The sequence below is a fragment of the Protomyctophum bolini genome, assembly GCF_963924005.1.
Source record: "Protomyctophum bolini genome assembly, chromosome: 17".
Classification (NCBI taxonomy): domain Eukaryota; kingdom Metazoa; phylum Chordata; class Actinopteri; order Myctophiformes; family Myctophidae; genus Protomyctophum; species Protomyctophum bolini.
The window spans coordinates 29,227,528-29,247,952 of record NC_137878.1 but is presented as its reverse complement, the minus strand read 5'-3'; the positions used below and the strand labels follow the sequence as shown (position 1 = coordinate 29,247,952).

At 41.7% G+C, this 20,425-nt stretch overlaps 1 protein-coding gene across 4 annotated transcripts; it reads left to right on the top strand.

Annotated features, from left to right (window-relative positions):
• The first annotated feature begins 1,820 nt into the window (after nt 1–1,820).
• On the top strand, nt 1,821–20,328 carry thrap3b (thyroid hormone receptor associated protein 3b). 4 transcript variants are annotated; one of them, XM_080787643.1, is made up of 12 exons: nt 1,821–1,926; nt 5,993–6,086; nt 9,612–9,775; nt 11,767–12,615; nt 13,361–13,984; nt 14,226–14,389; nt 14,609–14,720; nt 14,866–14,941; nt 15,619–15,800; nt 16,001–16,241; nt 17,458–17,607; nt 18,678–20,328. In XM_080787643.1, the coding sequence occupies exons 3-12, from the start codon at nt 9,648–9,650 to the stop codon at nt 18,912–18,914; spliced, it is 2,763 nt and encodes a 920-aa protein (XP_080643769.1). In that variant the 5' UTR covers nt 1,821–1,926; nt 5,993–6,086; nt 9,612–9,647; the 3' UTR covers nt 18,915–20,328. The 4 variants fall into 4 exon arrangements, 3 of the variants coding, with proteins under 3 accessions (XP_080643769.1, XP_080643770.1, XP_080643771.1); XR_013965654.1 differs by lacking the exons at nt 1,821–1,926; nt 18,678–20,328 and adding an exon at nt 16,750–17,315 and having other exon boundaries at nt 5,678–6,086; nt 17,458–17,599; XM_080787644.1 differs by lacking the exon at nt 1,821–1,926 and having other exon boundaries at nt 5,678–6,086; nt 16,082–16,241.
• The last annotated feature ends 97 nt before the right edge of the window (nt 20,329–20,425 follow it).

Sequence of the window (20,425 nt, the reverse complement as noted above, 5' to 3'; positions counted from 1 at the left end):
CTGTCATTCACCTAACTAAAATCCCTGTTGCTCACCCTAGGCAAGTGGCCAGGTCATCGTGACATCAGCCCCCATATATGGTGCCCAGGTCATTGGGATTTATTGGTCAAAGTTCATCCCATGCCAAAGCGACCGCACTCGCCAGCAGTCTGACATCACCCAGGCGGATGCGCGCACACACCGATCTGCCCCAGCAGTTCGACCTCCACACTCTAGAGGAGTCTACTCAATTAGAGAATGTAGAAGAATGGTCATTTCTGCATTGATGGCACCACATCAATAAATACAGCATGGAATTGTGGGCAAAATCTTATCCAACGACATCAAAATATTCTACGTTTTGGGTCTGAGAGGCAAATTAAAATGCTGAATACTGGGCCTTGATATGAAAAGGGTTGAAAACCACTGGTATATAGCCTATATTTCACCTAGCCTATATCTTGAGGGCATTAAAGACCTTCAGTAAGGCTCTTCTAGGTTATATAGTGCAAGGGCTAACACCAAATGGTACAGAGAGCAAAGGCCACAAAGATTGTTTGTGTGAGACTTGGTGTCCACTTGCTAATAGATGCACTATCATAATGTATCGTGCACTTTCACAGTTAAATATAACAAGCCTCGTGCTGAGACATTAATGTCATCGCTAGGGCAACTCATTCATAAACAGAACTCTCATTACTACACAGTCCACCCTCTTTTGGTTACAGTGAATCTGTCGTATTGCTAGCATATCAAATGTCAGTGCAAGTCTGTAAGACAAATTGGACTGGACATTGTTGAAATATGACCACTTTGACAGTGAAATGTGATTAGAGACAGAATCCCAGTGGGAAAACAGGCGGTGCTGTCTGCAGCATCTGTTTGCTCTGTTTTGGACAGATCTATGTAATGGGGTATAATTAGAAAGCTGGCCTGGCTCACCATACAATGCAAAGCTGCACACAAAGAAGAACAGGTTTTCTTCTGTACACATGGCCTCTACAACAATCACCAATATGATTTACTTTGCAGCCTCAGGAGCGCTATACATGTAATGTATGGCCTCCCAATATCACTATACATTTTGTACTTCTCAGTTTCTACATTTTCCTGGTAACGCCGTAGTTTCTTGACCATCTCTTACACTCCACAGAGTCCACACCATGAGTTCTGCCTTGCAGAATACAATAGTGTAAGACTGTTGGTATTGGTAATAGGGAACATCCTGTTGAACAACTTCCTATCCCTGTTCCTGGAAGGTCAGCATTTGTATAGTCGATTCATGGTTCTACGATATGAAAACTTCAGCCAGGTGTGATTTGGGCCCGCATTCCACATTACTCAAAGTGGTATGGGTAGTATCAGTGGGGTTTTGCCTTTTAAATGAGTAGACATTGAGGAGAGAGAGCTAAGTGATCATTGCTACCTTTTTTTATTGGTTCTCTGTCAAATGTAGAAAATGCTACTATATAGCACAATGAATAGCACTGATGGCGAAACTGTATTCTATACTAACACTAACCCTCACATGCCAAGCAAACTGATGATCTTGCCTGAATTATGATTTCAGCCTTTTGGTTTGTTAACATTCTGGTGATTTCAGTCTATCATCATTACTCATCATTCACATGGTGGGCATTTTGCTCTTAAGTGAAAAGGGCGGGTTGGCTGGGGTCTACGACTTCCTGATAAGCAAGTCTTTTGTGAAGTACTTACCGGTATCTTGCATAAAGTCATTCATTTGTATGCATGCAAGGACCCACTCCGCCCACTAATCATGAAGGTACAGGGTCTGAATACCATTGGACTGTGACAAGTGTGACAGTGACTCAAAGCATAACCAAAAATCTTTGAGTGAGAAGGATCTAAATAATTCTGTTGAATTTTCTCCAAGAGGCTGCAGCCGCCAGTGGGGAGCTTTTGGTTTCACTTTTACTGGTACACAAGGTAAGGGATTGTCTGGTCTTTTTCTCTTTCTTTTTTCAGCACATTAGGCTTGAATGCCTGAAATAATGCCTGACCTAGTCTAAAGTCTAAAGGTTGCCTTTAATTATGTTTTAAATCTCAGTGTTGAAAGCTTGTTGGTGAATTTGGCTTCATAAACCCTATATTCGATCACAAAGTAGGCCTATGTCCAAAGCTTTACAAGCAGGATTTGTATAACTAAAGACTACCACAGGGTATTCAAATTTGTAGGAAGAAGAAAATAGGTCAGAGACCGAGAGTATTGCTTTAAGCTGTGACTTCTACGCTTGCTTAAGAAAACAGTTAAATCAATGACACAGACAAACCTAATTTACTGTGAAATGTTGATGCTTTTCTTCATACATTGCAAACTTGCAAAGACAATAAGTAGGCTCAAATATGACTTTGAGGGGCACCTAGCCACTCATATACACAGGTTTAATGTTTGTTTTAAAAACGCCATTGACACTAAAGAGAATGTAATGTTTGTTTTGTCTCAATGTTTGTTTTACATCATCATGTTGTAAGATGATAAGAGAGCCCCTCACTTCGTGTGATTCCCCCCCCCCCCCCCCCCATGTGTCTGGGTTGTTCTAGGATCTATTCTAGACCTGTTTTGCAAGAACTCAAATGAGGAAACCACAGTTTCACTGTTATCAACTGTAGCAGTGTAGGTGTAGGGGACTGAGCTACATCTCCTTTGACTCTGTCCTTGAAATGGCTTTTGTATCACAACAGATGAGCCCTTGAAGACTTGCTTGTCAGGTTTTTCAGTATGGATGGTATGTTATGCAGAACACCCCTTATCAAGTTATCAACATATGTGTTGTGAACTTGTGACACAATAATTCTAGACAAATTAGTTTATGCAACCATGCCTCAACCCTGATGCTTATGCAAATGGTATGACATGTTATTACCATCACTAATACTGCAGTCACTCTGGCTCTAGCCTCGGAAACCCAGACGTTTTTATTTGGCTCTGGTACAGACTGCAATACTGTTTTGAATAATGTAAACACAGGTGTCTTTTAGACTGCTGGCATGCACAATTGTGACAGCAAGGTACTAAAGATGGCATTTAACAATACTAATCCCCCTCTTATTATTTCATTGGCTGGGGTCATATGCCAACAGAATGATACACAGCCTAATGACAAGATAAACAGCACGGCACGTGTAGTTCTAGGAACTTAAGTTCCCTCCCTGCTACAGCTTGACACGAAATTAGAACAATAGATAATTAATTACATTATCGATATATTATATATATTAGATATATTATATATATATATCGATACATATTTTTTTACTACTAAGTCCTAGTAGTACAAAGTAGTAGTAAGGTTGAAATCTATTTTTTGCAAGTAGAAATATATCCGGGTCTTACAGGGTTAAAGTCATTAACCTCATGGTGGAGGCAACTTGTGGTGGCAATGTGAAACCACTGTAGATTGATTCCTACCATATGTGAATAGAATGAATACTGGTATTTAGATTTTTGATAGGTTGTTATTTCTTGTATGTCATTTTGATATCACATTCTGTTTCTAATTGAAAGCTAACGCAACATCTAAACATAAACAACACTGAGGCTGAGATAACTATAATGCAAAGTAATGGCCAAATACTTCTATCTGTATTGTGTCCACACAGGCCTAAAGCTTCCTTGACAGGTGCGTGTGCTTTCTCACCCGCGCCTATCAGACACAGGCAGATGAGACAGACGGTGTTATGTGGATCAGATAAAAATAGTGTCCTGTGCTATAAATGAATATGAAGCTTCAGACTGTGTTGAAAAAAGTGCCATGCATTTGTGTGGAAAAGGGTGTAACAAAAGGTTAATTGATAGTTTGGGGGTTTTTACAAAGTTTTTGATTGATTGATCGAATACTTTATTTGACTATTTATCCAAGAAAGCCTATTGCTTGTTTCCATTTGGGTCCGTTGTACTCAATTCATCGAAACATTGAATGATAGACATATATACAATCCTATGCTAAAACATCAATTAAACGAGTAGTATAAATATAAATATGTACAGTAATCAGCTCAGGTGGCGCGTGGGGGGGTTAGGCTTTGACATTTTACCAATTTACAATTTAGGCATTTAGCAGACGCTCTTAATCCAGAGCGATTTACATTAAGCAAGAACAAAAAAGCATGGGAATACATCACATTTATCATGAAACATGCGTAAGCTAAGAAAGTAACAGTGGAATATCTAATGAAACTATACATATAAACTATACATATATACTATACTATGCTATACATATGTACTATGACGTGCTATGACTACATACAATGCAATTATAGTGCTGTCTCATAACATGCTATAAGTCTGTATCAAATGCTATCTAAGTCTACAGAAATGCTATCTAAGGGGGTAGGGTAAGTGCTATGGGCCATGATGGAGTCTGAAAAGGTGGGTTTTACCGGGGCCAGTTTCTTTTCTTTGTTTTTATTTCAAAACCACCAAATAATGAATGAACAGAAATCAACTATAAATATAAATACAAGAAAACTAAAAACATAACAAAAAAAAGACAACAAAAGAAACCCAAAGGTAAACAGCCCTCGCTCACACCCTGAAGTTCCAGAGACCCCCAGCCAGTTTCGAATTGCAGCCACCTGTTTTAGTGGTGATGAAAGGAAATGCAAATGCTGCAATAGCTAGTTTCTGACTGCATTTTAATTTAACCAAATGTCCTTCTGGTGAAGTGGTAGGCCTATCTAGTAAAAGCAAAGGCAGAGGTCCTCAAACTCCTACTGCATGGACTCTTGGGCACTGTTCGACAGTTGCCCACTGCTCCTATGGGTTCAATCTGGGAACCCAGCAGCATTCCTTTGATTTTGCAGCTGCTGGCTACGAAGTGCGAATATGTCTTGAGAGATTATGATGGGTTAAATAAACGCACAGGACAAATTCCAGGTATCCCTATGTGCAATGTACTTTCCCAACAAACATTTAAATCCCTGATTGGTCAGGGGAGATATTGCTCAACCACTACTTGTCAACCAGACCAGTAGGCCTATGTGTCATCATACACTAGAGGGAAACTAGGCCAGGTGACGGTCTATGTTTCTCAATGGAAGAGTAGGGAGAGCAGTGGCAAGTTGGCAACCACTGCAGAGATGTTCAAGTTATTGTATTACTCTACAGATTGGTTAACATTTTTAAATGACGTTGTAGTTGTAGCAGTCATAGCCATATAGCTCTGATCCATAGCTCTAATGCATTTCATTTAGACGCATTAGAGCTATGGACCAGAGCTAAGCCATATCAAGAACCTGTGTCAACTGTCAAAGAAGGATTTATTTACTGCAGTTAGAGATTACTGAAAGGTGGCAGTCAGACTGACTGCACCAGCAGAGCATGGCTGTGCTCTGTGCTGCGGTGCGTGGAGAAGATTAGATACTGAAATTTGACCCCTGCTGCTGCAACTCTGCCTCACGGTGGGACTGCCTTTTTCGAGGAGCTTTTGCGCAGGTGGGCGTGGTTATATGCCTAAACCTAGTAACCCCCCTATGAGTAACCCTGACCTTAACCTCACAAAAACTATGCCTAAAGTTTAAATGTAACCCTAACCTCACAAACACTATGGCTAAACCTAAACCTTAACCCTACTCACAGAATAATCTGAGAATAATAACCTCAAAGCCACGCCCACCTTGGCGAAAGCTCTGCGAAAAGGGCAGTCCCGCCTCACGGCGTCTCGCGCGACTCACTCACTCCTCCTAGGCTCCTATCATAATTAGATCGATTGGTTGGTAGCAGCGTTAGCGAATGGTCGTTATCAAATTTTAACAAACAATACCATCCCCTGCGACACGTGCAAACATGTATGCTTAGCGTGATTTGTTTTTGTTTTTGATTGAGTCACATTGTGACATCAATGCAGCTACCGAGCGGTGAACCGAACGAAGTTGGACCGTCCAGGCGTTTGTTTTCCGTGTTGCTAGCCAGTTGCTAGCTTAGCCGCGCGTCGCAAGCTAGTAGCAGCAGGTATCGAGCTAGCTCGCTAACGGGATATTGTTCTTTCAGATCAAACCAGGAAGCAAAGGAAGGAGGTTGCGTAGCTCCACTTTAGCCTCGTCTCAACCACCGACGGACGGGGAGAAAAGACCACGGTGAAACGGTATGTATATGACCACTGGCCGTGGAGTTAATAGTGAATAGTGAGTGACCACTAGCTTATTATTGTGTCCAAGTGTGTCTCGAGTAGGTGCGTTGAACTACGTGGTGGTGGTCAAGCTATAATTTGGTGCTGCTAACTTCAACGTTATCGAGAGTCTTACTTGTAACGTGTGTTTTAAATAGAAAATGAACGCTTCTGCCCAGCTCGTGAATGATTGAAAATTGTATTAACAGTTTGTAGAATGGGTAGTTCAAGTAAAGTACAGGTCAATACAAAATCTGCTAAGAGTTGTTTGCATAAGGGTCCCCCAACCCCCATTTTCCATTAATTGAACATTTAAACTAAAGGCATACAGATATACACTTTGAATTAATCATATACACGGTTAGAAAATAATGATGTTGTGTTTACTGGGTCACTCACAGCTGTTACATCTCTTGGGTACATATGCATTCATTAAAAACAAAATGTAATGAGTGTCTTGTGTGTTCTCGCCCTCTGCCTTCCCCCACTCTCTCTTTCTCTCTCTCTCACACACACACACACACACACACACACACACACACACACACACACACACACACACACACACACACAGTGTGAGGAGGGGGGGGGGTATGGCATACAAGATTTAAGATTACACTAGATGTGATACACTGTTTTGAGAATCTGCCTTCACCTTAGTGTGTCAGTTTAAATGCCTGTTAAACAATGATTTATACCACAAACTCTGCAACAAATGCTGCCTTTAATCTGTACAGTCTGGGTTGATACTCGTAAGAATCAGTCTCTTGAACAACAAATACAATGTGTCTCCCTTTGATTGGACCCCAGTCCACAGCTCATATACCAATCTGGCTTGTTTTCAAAGTAAACAAACTGACACAGTTACTGGATGGATGAGTGCACATCCACAATGGGCCTGATAAGTTAGCCCAGATGAACATTGCATACCCATACTCGCCTACCATGAAGGACCATAAAGTCAGATATTATGTGTTATTTGTGACTTCCTGCATACGGTGTGCGTTGCTTTTCTGGAACCAACCATACATGCTTGTAGCCTAAGCTATCTCACGTTCCTATCTCCATTAAGACTTTGCTAGAATTATGCACCGAAAACCACATCCTCTGTAAAAACAAAAATGCATCACAAGGATGCACTTGTTGTCTTTGGCTATGTCATTGTGGCTGTCCACTGAATGATTATGGTGAATAGCAAGATTCATAGAGCTTTATTGATCCAGCAGATTTAAAAAATGTTTAGGCTTTTATGCCTTTATTGATAGGACAGTAGACTGACAGGAAAATGGGGAGTGACGCGGAGCAACGGTCTCAGGATTCGAACCCACAACATGCTGTCAGGTTCCCTGCTACTCCAGCGGCCTGGGCCCTGCAGGGAAAATTCAGTCACCAGAGGCAGCACAGCAGAATAGATGCAGTAAAAGAAAAGAATAAATCATATGACTTTCTGGGATTTTGGGCTTAAATGTCTGGCCTGTGAGACTGACCTGCTGCAATCCTAACCCATTTAATTGGAATAATCTGGTGAAATATTACGTTGTCCCAAAGAATGGCTGGTGGAACTGCCAGTTTGTGCAATGACATTTTCTTGTTCTGGGTGGCAAGGACCATGTCATGTGATTGTCTTGCCTCTTTTTGCCCTCAGTTCAGTGACCACACTACACCCTATAAAAAAGTATTTGGGAAACAGTGAATTAGAAGATGCTGGGGAAAAATGCACAGACATGGTACACTAATTAGTAATGACTTATTCAGTACATGTATGTGAATAGTACGGCACAGCTTCGATAATGAGGGCAACGGTAAGCATGCAAATATGCATGCAGACTTTTATGGCCTTTATGCACATCTAATAATTAACCTAGCTCCTGACGGATGCATTTATTGTGCACCACTCCCTCTTCATTGTTGAATTTTTGCAGACGTGACTTATAGAGTAAAACATACATTTTTACTTTTTCAAACAATGGTGTTATTTTCATTCAGAGTTCTTCTATTATAACAAAAGTTTAAAATCTTTTATTAGAAAAGCTTGTCTTTAAACAACGGCTATATAGGCTCCCACGATCTTATTTTAATTCAGCCGAAAGCCCGAAACATACATTTTGTAACCGCGATCAAAGACGCTTTAGTTATGGGCCGTGAATAAACCTTGTTATGACCAAAAATGCAATCGGGGGGGGAAAATAATCTGAGATGAAATGCATTTGAAAAAATATGTTTACATGAAAAAGGCAGACTTTTTCATGTCAGTTTCATTTGCTGTTTACTCTGTTGCCTAGCAATAGTAGCAACCAAGAGCTATTCATAGGTAGTGAAGAGCGCCATCTAACTTAATAAATTATACAAAATTACGTATTTTTCATCAGTTGGCAATGTGGACTTCAGAGCTTTCTGACGTATTTTTTCATCATTGGTACAGAATGAGTCAAATCTTGGATTTGGTAAATGTCCAGCATGGTTTTCACGGTTTGTTGACTTATGGTTGGATTAATATTTCCCAGAATGATGTTTTGTTACCAGACTAGTGAAATGGAACACACAGGCCATTTGAGCTCTGACCCATTGACACGCCTGACCCCATTTGTGCCATTTCTTTTCCACTGTCAGTATTTGCTCAACTGATGAGTCACCCGACTCATATAGTGGTAATGTGTTTTGCCACATTTACAAATCTTTGCGTAATGGAAGACTGTGAATGCTGTCTGTTGGTTACTGTTTAAATGCATTCCTAAATATGGATGCTAGATTTGACCCCTTGACTACCCACTGGATCCCATTATGAGTCTTGGTCTGCAGACTTTGTACCGGTCCTGCATTAATGGTATTGATTCAAGTCCTTCAACCTTCTCACACTACGTTGAATGTGTTCTCCTTACAACACACTTTAGCTAAAGTATGGAGACTTTCCTGAAGTATCATTTTACATTTAGGAATTAATCTGGTGATCTTGTGGATGAGTGCAGCACTAGAATATGTGTCCGTTTTCAACATTATACGCAATTGAGATGTAAGGAGTTGGAGTCAATATACGAGTCTGGTTGTTACTTGACTTCTAGATTGTTACTACATTGTTTCTGTCTGAAGTGGACCATGCCAGCCAGCTTTCATTGTTCTCTAGCTAGCACAATTCATATTGCTCACTATCTGTTTTTTCTACCTTCTGTATTGCTCTTACAACTGTCTCTTAAGATGTGTTAATGGCATATTGCTCATGCATTGTTTTAATGGTGAGCCTCTGTGTGTTGCTGCTAATATTATACTCACTTAGGTTTCGATGCCGTTCTTCTCTTTGCACATTGGGACGGTTGTGTCAGGGTTAAAAGCAGAGCGCAAGTCTTGATGACTGCAGACAAGGTGTTAGGCAATTTCACCAGGCACAAGCTGTCAGCAAGCAGCTCTAGTGCGTTCACTGACTGCGTTGGTGTACACACAAACTGCCGCTAATTTATTAACCTGTTAACTCAATTAACGGCCTCAACTTGCTTGTTTCCTTTACAGGAGAATTGTTGAGAATTGACAACCGTCACAGCAGAGATGTCAAAGGCCCCGGGTTCTCCACCTAGGTCCCGTTCTAGATCAAGGTCCCGCTCCAGATCAAGGTCTTATTCGCGATCTCGATCCAGAACCCGTTCCCGATCAAGATCCAGGAAACATCGCTACAGGTAATGTAATGTCAGCCTTGTCTTTCTTAAAACAGAAAATCACCTCAATTTAACAATGCCAGGATCCTACATTCATTTTTATACTAACTTGGGAAGATTACCGCAGCAAATCTATTTAATATAAAAATAAGTTCATTAGTTTTACAGCATTAGGCCGCTAGCTTTTATTGTTGCAATTGAATTTCATAAAAGTTAAAATTTCAAGTTCATCCAATTATCAGTCAATGTCTGCCTGGGCTGTGTCTCAGGACCAAATCCACAGAGAAATAAAAGGCTCACATTTCCATTTGCTCCATCATAGCCTGGTCCAGCCAGCATGCATTCTGGTATAGAGGGGCGGGTGGTGCATGGAGCTTCTACTGGATAATATGGGTTCAACGATCCTTGCTACCTAATGTTTATGTAACATTTTGTGTTGTGTGTGTGTGAATAAAACACTATTGTCACCTAACTGTAGGGTAATACAATATAACTCTTCAAGCTCTTCTATTGAGAAATGTAATTTTGCTAGTTGCTACCTGCACAAAGTTTACAATGTGTCGTATTGCTAGCTTGATAGCATAGATATGACAACCTCTTATGGCTGCTAGAATGGGCTCCTCTACACAGCTGGATGGACACACCACAGCTCATAGACAAATAATGCAGAGAAGAGAATGTTTATCTCGGTCAGAAACAAATACTGTTCATTGTATCGCAGTAATGGCAACATTATTTGGATTAATAACTAATATTACTGTTTTGGCAATTGTAATGCTACACTATTCTTTACTGGGGAAACCAATACTATTACAGTAATATATTACTTAGTAGCCCAACATTCTTTTTTTATTTGAACGCACACATGCCTTTCTGTGGTCCCACTCAGGTCTTGACCTCTTTAACTTTTTTTTGGAATGATTAGAGGGTGATTTGAGACCATTGCACTACATAGTCAATGATTGATCACCAGTAAATGCAAATGACTTGGTTACTACCATGTTAAATCTCCCTCATACCCTCTTTATTTAGTCTGTCTCTGTGGACTGCTGTACGTTGTGTTCTGTTGTGTGGCCTTTGGTACGGTTTCACTCAACACTCAAGGAGGCAGTGTATGGGAACGTTGATAGTGATAGCCTTGCCATTCAATTCCAATGAAACGCGTCAAGGGGTAAGCTGAGAGACATTAGAGTCTTATTACTGATCCACCAGGTATCGGTTTACAATTAATATTTTAAACATAACTTTCAAAAAATCTTCCTGGGTTAGTACAAATGTATTCTCTGCATTTTCTAAACTGTATGTTTTGGAAGATTTTGTATACACTTTAAATCTTAACAGTTTTTAATGTTCTAATCTTGTACCCATCTTTTCTTAGTCAGTTGAACGCTGTATTTGTACTAAATAACTGTAACAGCTAGTTGTCTTAAATGTATCGTGTTTGTTGGTTTCGGTCTTGGTGAGACCGTGTATGGATTTAAATTGTTAAAATTACAGCTTCTTTAGGTTGTTGGTTGATGGATGAATGGCACCAGTGCACCACGCATGTTATCCATACAGGGGGAGGTTGAGGGCTCAGTGTAGTGTCTGATGTTATATTGCCCCCTTTTGGCCAGAACAACAGTTGCCCACAGTGGTTCCCAAACTTCTCAGAGACCCAATAAAGAGATTAGCCGTTTGCCTGGGACCCAAACTAGTGAAAATAGCAGTTCTACAAGCTCACAATGTGTCGCTTCGCATTGTGAGCTTGTAGATTGGCTATTTTCACTACTACGTAAACATTTGTTTTCTAATATATGTAATTTCTTTGTTTTTCTTTGATTTCTTCATGAAATTACTGAAAAAAGTCATTGGATTTTGCTCTTTTTGGGGGGAATGTTTTGAAATAATAATTAAAAACTAAATTTGTCCACAACCCACAAACGGGTCCCGACCCACTGTTTGGGAACCAAACTTCACTGGTTTTAGTACAATAGCAAATGTTTTTTGTTCTTTCTCTTCCTCTCATCCAGCTCTAGGTCTCGTTCCCGGTCCAGATCATACTCTCCGTCCCGTGACAGACACTACCCCACCAGGGACTACCGAGACCAGAACAACCGGGGTGGAAACTTCAGGGGTTACAACAACCGTGGTTACCGCAGACCTTTTGTCTACCGAGGTGGTAGACCCAGGGGCTATTATCCACGCGGCCGCTACCAGAGCAGGGGAGGTAGCGGCAACTATGGCTACCGATCCAACAACTGGCAGGGTGGTGGTGGTGGTGGCAACTGGCATGACCAAGACCATCACTCACACAGCCCACGGAGGGGCCGCTCACGCACACCCCCCAGGAAGCGCTCAGGCAGCCGGAGCCGTTCCCGCTACTCTGACCGCTCGTCCTCCGGCCGGTCCCGGCGGTCCAGGCACTCGAGCTACTCCTCTCGGTCCCGGTCCCGGTCAGTATCTCCACGCCATCGCAGGAACAAGGGAAAGCCCGGCCCCAAGGACAATAAGGAAAGGCCTGCACAAGAGCAAATGGATAGGCCGGACCAGGCGCCAGATGGGAGTGCGATCGAGAAGGTATCCGGGGGTAAATGGCTTGACTATGACACCAGTCCCAGACAAACCAGCCCTAAAACTGGCTCTACTGCTGGAGCCAAGGCGGGGAGTTCTGCTGCAGCTGACGGTAAAGAACCAGGGAGTGGTGGCCCAATGTGGAGAACCGTTGGCGGCCCACCTCCTGCACCTGCCGCCGATGAGAAGAGCCCTACAAAGTCCCCTACAAAGTCCGGGCAGACAGCCACCTTCAGCGGGTTCGGATTCTTCTCAAAAGACGACGTCAAGGCCGAAGATAAGAGCGCAATTTCCTCTGCCTTCAAAAAGTATGTTTGTTTCTTTACTATCACAGTTACGTTTCCACGATGATTTTTTTTTTCCTTCTTTGCAAATTGTGTCCACACAGTGTTTGACATGTAATTATTCTTTCAAATGTGTTCAGTCTGTGCCAAGCCACAAAGATCCTCAGAAGAATACAGGTTAAAATGGATGACATAGGACTCGTCTTTTTAAGTGTGAATAACAAATTGGGAAAAGTCCTCTTCTTCTATGCATTGCAAGGAGATTGTATGAATCCCTCTTATTTAGGGGCTGGTGGTTAAGTAAGTATTAATTATTGGAATATGGGTCCTGGTCAGTAATGTTTGTATCAGAGATGGGCATTCCATTGTCACTATTGTTCACAGAATCATTCACACATAATTTGGACTACATAATTACAAACCAAATAACCAAGCACAATAGTCTTATTAAAACACCCCTATCAAACAATAAGTTTTACTAGGTAATTACATTTTTATAGGCAATTGGTAGGCTATAAGGCCACTATAGCTTAGTAAAAGCTTTCAAAATGTTTTTATTCATGTTACATCTCATCTAAATGTAGATTCCCATCTCTGATTTGTTTTGAAATTTGCCTTTTATTTGTCTCTCATTTTTGTTCTGTAATTGTTGTACCGTAGTCTTTGATACCTAACCCATATTCTAAAATAACAAATATTCAAGTGATTTAAAATATATATACATTTCTCAAGATATATAATAAATGGTCAGTGACTTTGTCTCTCTCAGGTTCTTGGCAGATTCAAAAAATAAAAAGCCAGATGAGGACAATGTCCACGATAAGGAGCAGGGGGAAGTGGAGAAAGCCTTCAACGCTGCCGCAGCCTTTGAAGGAGACTCCAAGGAAGAGAAAGGCACGCCTTTCTTTGATGCCGGCGAAGAAGAGTTCCTCAAGTCCCACGGGATGAAGGGCAGGGAGCCTGAAGAGGAGGGTGAGATCAAGTCCAAGTCCACCAAAACGCTCACTGAAAGGGACATTTATGGGAAATGGGATGACGAACCTGCTTATCCAACCTCCTACCCGTCACGTAAGGAGAAGAGCCGCAGCAGAGAGGTCGAGGAGGGAGAGGACATTGAACATTTGGAGGAGGAGCTGTACCGCAGCCGCAAGCACAGCTCCAAGAAAGAAGAGAAGGCTAAGAAGAAGGAGAAGAAAGAGAAGAGGGAAGAGAAGTCCAGGCGAAGTCCGTCCCCTGCTGCCCCACCTCCCAAAGGCTCCAACAGCAAGGAGAAGGACAGGCCCTTGTTCCCCGTGGCCATGCCGCCAAGAGATGCGTCGCCCACGCCGCGTGCCCATTCCCGCGCGAGGGAAGATATTGAGCCCAAACCGGCCTCCTTAGATGAAATGCCCAGGTACATGTGTAGGGCATATAGTGTACACCTCAATGATGTGTGCAATATTTATGCATTTATGCTTCAAGCCATTTTCTGTTCTAACAGCACGCTTGGCCAGTAACCAGCCTTTTTAACCACGGGTGGTTGTTCTATTGTATATCTTGGTTGGCTTTTAAACCAGTTAATGGCTATTGAGTTGGCAGCAATCAGGTGATCAGTCATTTGTTTTTCACACGTATTTTGTTATTGGCTCTTTCAGCTCTTCTGGATCTGTGCCTAAAGAGCGCCGTCCGTCGGTCAACCCTGCTAAGAAAAATGAGGAGTTCCGCTCCATTTTCCAGCACATTCAATCTGCACAGATCCGCCGCAGCCCTTCAGAGCTGTTTGCTCAGCACATAGTCTCTATTGTGCATTACATCAAAGGTACAGTATGGTCTGCATCAGGTTTGTCCACATTTCACAAGATTCCCAAGATACACAAGAAACCGCAGACTGACTCGTCGGATAATCTGTTAAATTTAACAGTGTTGATAAATGATTTGACACTATCAAATCATTCTGAGGTAACTTCACTTGTATGTTATAATACAAATGCATTGAAACTGGTGTTTCCTCAATAACGTTATCCTGTTTTCTTTCCAGCACAACACTTTCGCTCCTCAGACATGTCTTTAAGTGAGCGGTTTGCCATTTACCAAAGAAAGGCTGCAGAGGTAGAAAAGATGAAGCAAAGGAAGAGCCCAGAAATCCACAGGTAAGGTTATCATTCTCTTGAAACTGAGATCACACCAAACATTGTCAGTGAAATTCCTTTGTGTGTCCATCTGGGACTGGAAGATTGGCAAATATGTGTAGATCTTAGTCTTATTTGGCTTTCTTTCTGCCTTTTTCTCTTTAAGGAGAATCGATGTCTCCCCCAGTGCCTTTAAGAAGCACACTCAGCTGTTTGAGGATATGGAGGAGAGCAGCTACAAGGTGACCAGCATTTTTTGACATTTCAAATATTTGGAAAGAAAACAAACCTATTTGTGCTGATCTGAAGCAGCAGTATTCAGCTTTGTGCTTTTCTTTCAAAGGATGCATAAATCTATATCAGAAAGAGCCCAATTGTGTATTGTAAATACCAAGCAAGTCCCCCACAGCCTATGAGATATGGTTATTGATTATGTACGAACTCAAGCAAAGGCTAAAAGGAGGTGAATTAAGATCCTGAGTCCAAGCCTCTCAAGGGACCCTAATCAGTGCCATTACCTTGTAAGTATTTCTTCCTCAAAAATAAAGCAAAAAAGTACTGTGAAATTTGCTAACTTGCAATTAATTTAAAAGCGCTTTAAAATACTGCATGCCACTTGTTCCCACGACTAATGTTACTATGTACCATACTATGTAAAATGTTTTTTTTCTTCTTTTAGAAGTTCTAATTGTGGAGAGAGTGATTTGTGAAATTGTATTATTACCAGTAGAGGGCAGTAATGCACTATAGATATTTAAAATCGTCATTTTTCCATGGAGTGATGCATCTATTTTAGGAGGGGGGTTGCTTCTCATATTTTCCTACTGTTTAAACTGTTCATACTTTTGTTTGTTTTTATCAATAATACAGTTAACAATGCGATAGTTAACTCTGAGCATATTGATATGTATCTCCACAGGATCCGAGTAAAAAACTCAAAGGTGATGTGATGGACCTGCGCCTGGACATTGAGAGACGGAAGAAGTTTTCTGGGAAGGAGCGCGACTACAAGCGGGAGGGTGCCGGGAGCCCCTCAGGCTCCCGGGGACCGAGCAGAGAGCGGTCCTCTGAGAAATCTGCTAAGCACCACAAGAAATCTAAGTAGGTTTCTAACCTTGGTTCCACGGTATTTGGCTGTATCAAACCAACCCCTGAAATGTATTCTTCATTTTTAGTGTGTTCCAAACTTCCAATCAATATAGACAGCGCTACACCCTCAAGAAATGTGAGTTTTACTTCAAACATGAAGTCACGTAGTAAGTGCAGTTCCTGATGTTGTGACCTTTTCTTCACACTTGCAGGAAGGGTAAGAAGAAGCGCGAACGCTCGCCCTCGTCATCCTCCTCTTCATCCTCTCCCTCCCCTTATCCTCCCCCCTACAGGGGTAAAGAGTACATGGGGGAGGGGCCAGAGCACGAGGAGGAGGGCTACAGTCAAGGCCAAGGGCGCTATCCCCCACGAGACTACCCCCCCGGGCCCATGGACAGGCCGCCTCGCGATTATGAGGGTCACAACATGGACAGGGGTAGAGGACGCGGATATGTAAGTTCTCCACTCGCCTCGTTCGCCTCCTCTGCTACCATTGTGTTATTGCTAGGAGACCTGTGAAAACCTCTGTCAACAGCCTGTTTGCTGTTTTCGGCACAAGAAAATTATTAATTATTAATAATATAAATGGTAAATGAGAATATGGCTAGGCTCTGATGTGCAGGTTGGTACCTTGCATGGTTTCCTCTGGCATCGGTGTATGAATGTGTGTGTGAATGGGTGAATGTAATGCACAATCTATGTAAAGCGCCTTGCATAAAGGTGCTATATAAATGCACCATTTACCATTTTATATCCATCGCCCAGGCCAAAGGTTACAAACGGGAAGGGTTGGCTCATTCAGTACAGTGGTGTTTTTTTACAGCATAAAGAAATCAATATACAAGGGGACACTATAGACCCCATGCCTCATTTTGTTACAGTTCTCTATTTCTAATTACACAACTGTAGACTACATGTCTCATTTTGTTGCTATTCTCCATTCCTAATGCCTCCACTTTAGACTGCGATGCTCTGATTTGTTCCTTCCTTCTAATGATAAGGAACATAATGTGGATGATGATGATGGTGGTGGTACTCTTTCATAACATATCCCATGTACTACACTGATTTTTGTACAGGTAAAGTAACGGACATCAGTGAGTGAAATCCTACTAATGTGAAGTAATGCCTATAGTGTTCTGCTAGTGTAGCACCTGATGGTTATCTAATGTCTAATCTATCTATCTAATCTCTCCCTTAATTTATGCACAACAGCTGAATATTTTTTTCTTTTCCACTGAATGCTAATTTGAGCATCATGTCACGACTTCTGAATGGATGACACATAATGCTGCGTTCACACGGGCAGATGCAAAGCCACGGTCTACCATTCATTTTCAATGGAAGCCAGCGACATGAAGATGCAAAGAGCCATTCGACTTTGTAGCCGCTGCAAAAGCTACAAATTGAAGCTGGGCTGGGCTTCAACTTCCAGCTACAAAGCTACAACTTCCAGCTACAAAGCTACAACGGTAGCTGCAATGACACGCGTCACTACGGACGCATGCTTGATGACGTCGCAACCGTGTGAGCAACAGATATACAAAGCGACAAATATGCTGTGATCTTTGCATCTTTCCATCTGCCTCGTGTGAAGGCAGCGTAAGTGTCAGTCAAGTTGTACTAGTTCACTTACAGAGAGATTGAACTTGTCTCGTTTTGATTTCAGTACCCCAGGGTGAGGGGAAGGGGCTGGAACAGAGGCAATTACCCAGGCAACAACAGCAATGGCAACCCTCCCAATAGCAATGCCCCAGTGCGCCCTCCAGAGGAGGAGTGGGACCCTGAATACACTCCCAAGAGCAGAAAGTATTACTTTGTGAGTACTCTACTCTGAAATAATCTTTTTTACAATCGTGGATAACATTGGTTTATCTTACTGATATTCTAAAATGTTTTTTTTTAATCACACATAGACTCCCAGACTAGTGATTTAAAATTACATAATGCCATAATTAAAAATAGGAACAATTTGCAGTGTTGCTATTAATCATTATTGCCACATGAGGGCGTCAAAATGGTGCCATGGTTCCATTTCTCTTTTAAGTTTGTGGTCAACAGTGTACAAACGGTGGCAGAGTAAAGTTCAATTTAGTTACCATGGGGAAATTGACTCTGTGCAGTTGACCAGTGGGTAGCCAGCCACTCAGCAGTGGCCATGGAACGGTCCAAGGTCAGTCCTGTGATCAAAGGCACTACTAGCAGGAGTATGTGTCTAACATGCACGTATTTGAGGAAACCACCATAAACACTGGGAGAACATGCAAACCGCACCCAGAAAGGCCCCAGTTGGGTCAAAACACAGGACTTTCTTGCTTTGGTGCAACAGCACTAACCTAATGAGCCTTTTACAGTGGCAATATGGCAACCAGGAAACAAGTAAAATGTAGGTGTTGTGTCACTGAGCACATTTGGACCATAAGAAACCAAAGGGATGACACTGCTATGTTAATTCAGAGGGACCCCTGTGTTTTACTCTATGTAGCAAGTTAGCAACCTACCGATTGAGCTGAAGTGGCCATCGTTCATGTGTCTTTTTAAAATGAGCTAGGAATTAATACTGGCCTGTGTCTTCTTGGATCTGGAAAGTCACTCTGGATCTTCTTCTAATCTCTATTCTAGTCATTGTTAGTTAAAAATCATTCATTACCATCATCATCATCAACACTTGAACCACGGCAACACATTGAGGGAGAGACCATCATTTTCAGTGTCGCTGACTTGTGACAAAACAGCAACTGCACTTGGTAAAAACAATTGCAATAAAATAACAAGGAAGCACCTATGTCATTGTGCCTTGAAGACTTTGCAAACAACTTATAAAGTCCTTCGCACATCCCTGTCAATTTAACTTCTACTCCTCCGCCTGCCTTCCCCGTCTCTCTCCAGCACGATGACCGGGACGGTGAGAAACGGGACAACTGGGTGGACAACCGTGGGCGTGGCCGGGGAGCCTTCCCGGCCCGACGGGGCCGCTTCGTCTATCGCAAGGGGGGAAGTAGTCCCAAGTGGACCCACGACATGTTCCAGGGAAGTGAAGAAGGGGAGCTGGCAGATGACAGCATGGATCAGATGGATCATAAGGAGGGAAAGACGGGGGTAGATGTCTCTAATTCACAGCAATAGAGAGACGATTGACTCTCATTACTGTTGTCTTTGCTTCACCAAAAGGTGACCTCTGTCATAATGTCAATGATGGTAATTGATCCCCCCCCTGTTTTTGTCTTTTCTCATCCAGCTAAGTTTTGGTTTAATCTATACAAGTAAAAACTAAAAAGGTGCAAGCCACCTCACAGTGAAGAGTGAAGGAAGAAATGTGACAATGACTTGAATGATATTTGAATGGTATTTTTTACGTTAGTCTGTCTTTATTTCTGGGTGTTTTTAATGTAAAGGTGCATTTTGTTTGTCTTGCTTCGCAGTTAATTGAAAGTAAGCCCGTCACATCCTCTTGTGGGTGAACGTATTGAGGCAGCCTTTCAAAGATGGCTCAGATTTCTCTGAAAACACGACAAACCGCGAATGCATTTGTGCCTTAGAAAATATCGTTCTAGAGATATGTGTACTTGTGAAGTCTTTCTTTTTTTATACTGCTTTTTACTTGCAGTTCTGGAGAAAAGCATGCAATATGTTTTTTTTTTATGTTGGTTGGCTCTGAGTTGTGCGCGGGGTGAGAGGGCAGTTATTAATCTTCACTGTAAAACATTGGCGTCATACCTCGCTCCACGGGACCAATCATATTTCCGGTATGGGGCTCATAGAGTCATAACCCTTTATCCATTCTCACCTGTAGAAGTTAGCATTCGTCACACCCCTCGTCTATTTGACACATATCATTTATTTTCTAAATATTAGCATGAAGCACCGATATACCTGTATGTCTCTGTAGGAGATAAAAAGTGTGTGGTGCAGTACCCATTGATAATAGACGTTTTATGTTTTAAAGAAAAATAACTAACTGTAAAAAGAAAATGCAAAGAAGTATAACAAATATAATTTGGCTTGCTTTGATTTAGAGCTGATACAAAAATGTAGGTTTGAACCTGTCATTAGTTTAAGTACTGTAACTGGCTACCTGTATTTACATCTAAGGGGGAGGATCATTGCAAAGGGATAAGTACAGATATGGCAAGTCTAAATAATGGCTTGGGGGTAGGAAAAGTAAAGTTTTGTTCCTGTTTTTAAGAAATAAAAAAACAGAACTGACGGTTATCCTCTAAGCTTAGTTACATGCATTTAGGACATGTGAAGACTGAAGAGAATGTGTCTAAAGATTTTTTAATCAAATGTACAATTAAACAGTTTAAGTATATTTGACAGGAGTTGATGAAAAAAATAGTGTAACCGGTTTTGTGACTCAGTGCTGCTGTGCTTCCTTCCTAAGGCTGTATGTACTCAACTGTATGTAGGCTACTTCCCGAAGCTGTATTTAGGACTGTCCTGTTGTATTCAAACCTGCAGCTATCTTTTTTTGTACTGTTCCCTAAGAGCCTTGTATTACTTCTTTTAATTTTCAATAAATCTTTCCTTTGATCCAGTTCAGTTGTGTGACAGCTGTATTTCTTTGTAATTTTGACTGTTAAAATTAGTTATTAAATACAATGTTTGCAAGAGTTCACTACTGCTAAAGAGTGCAA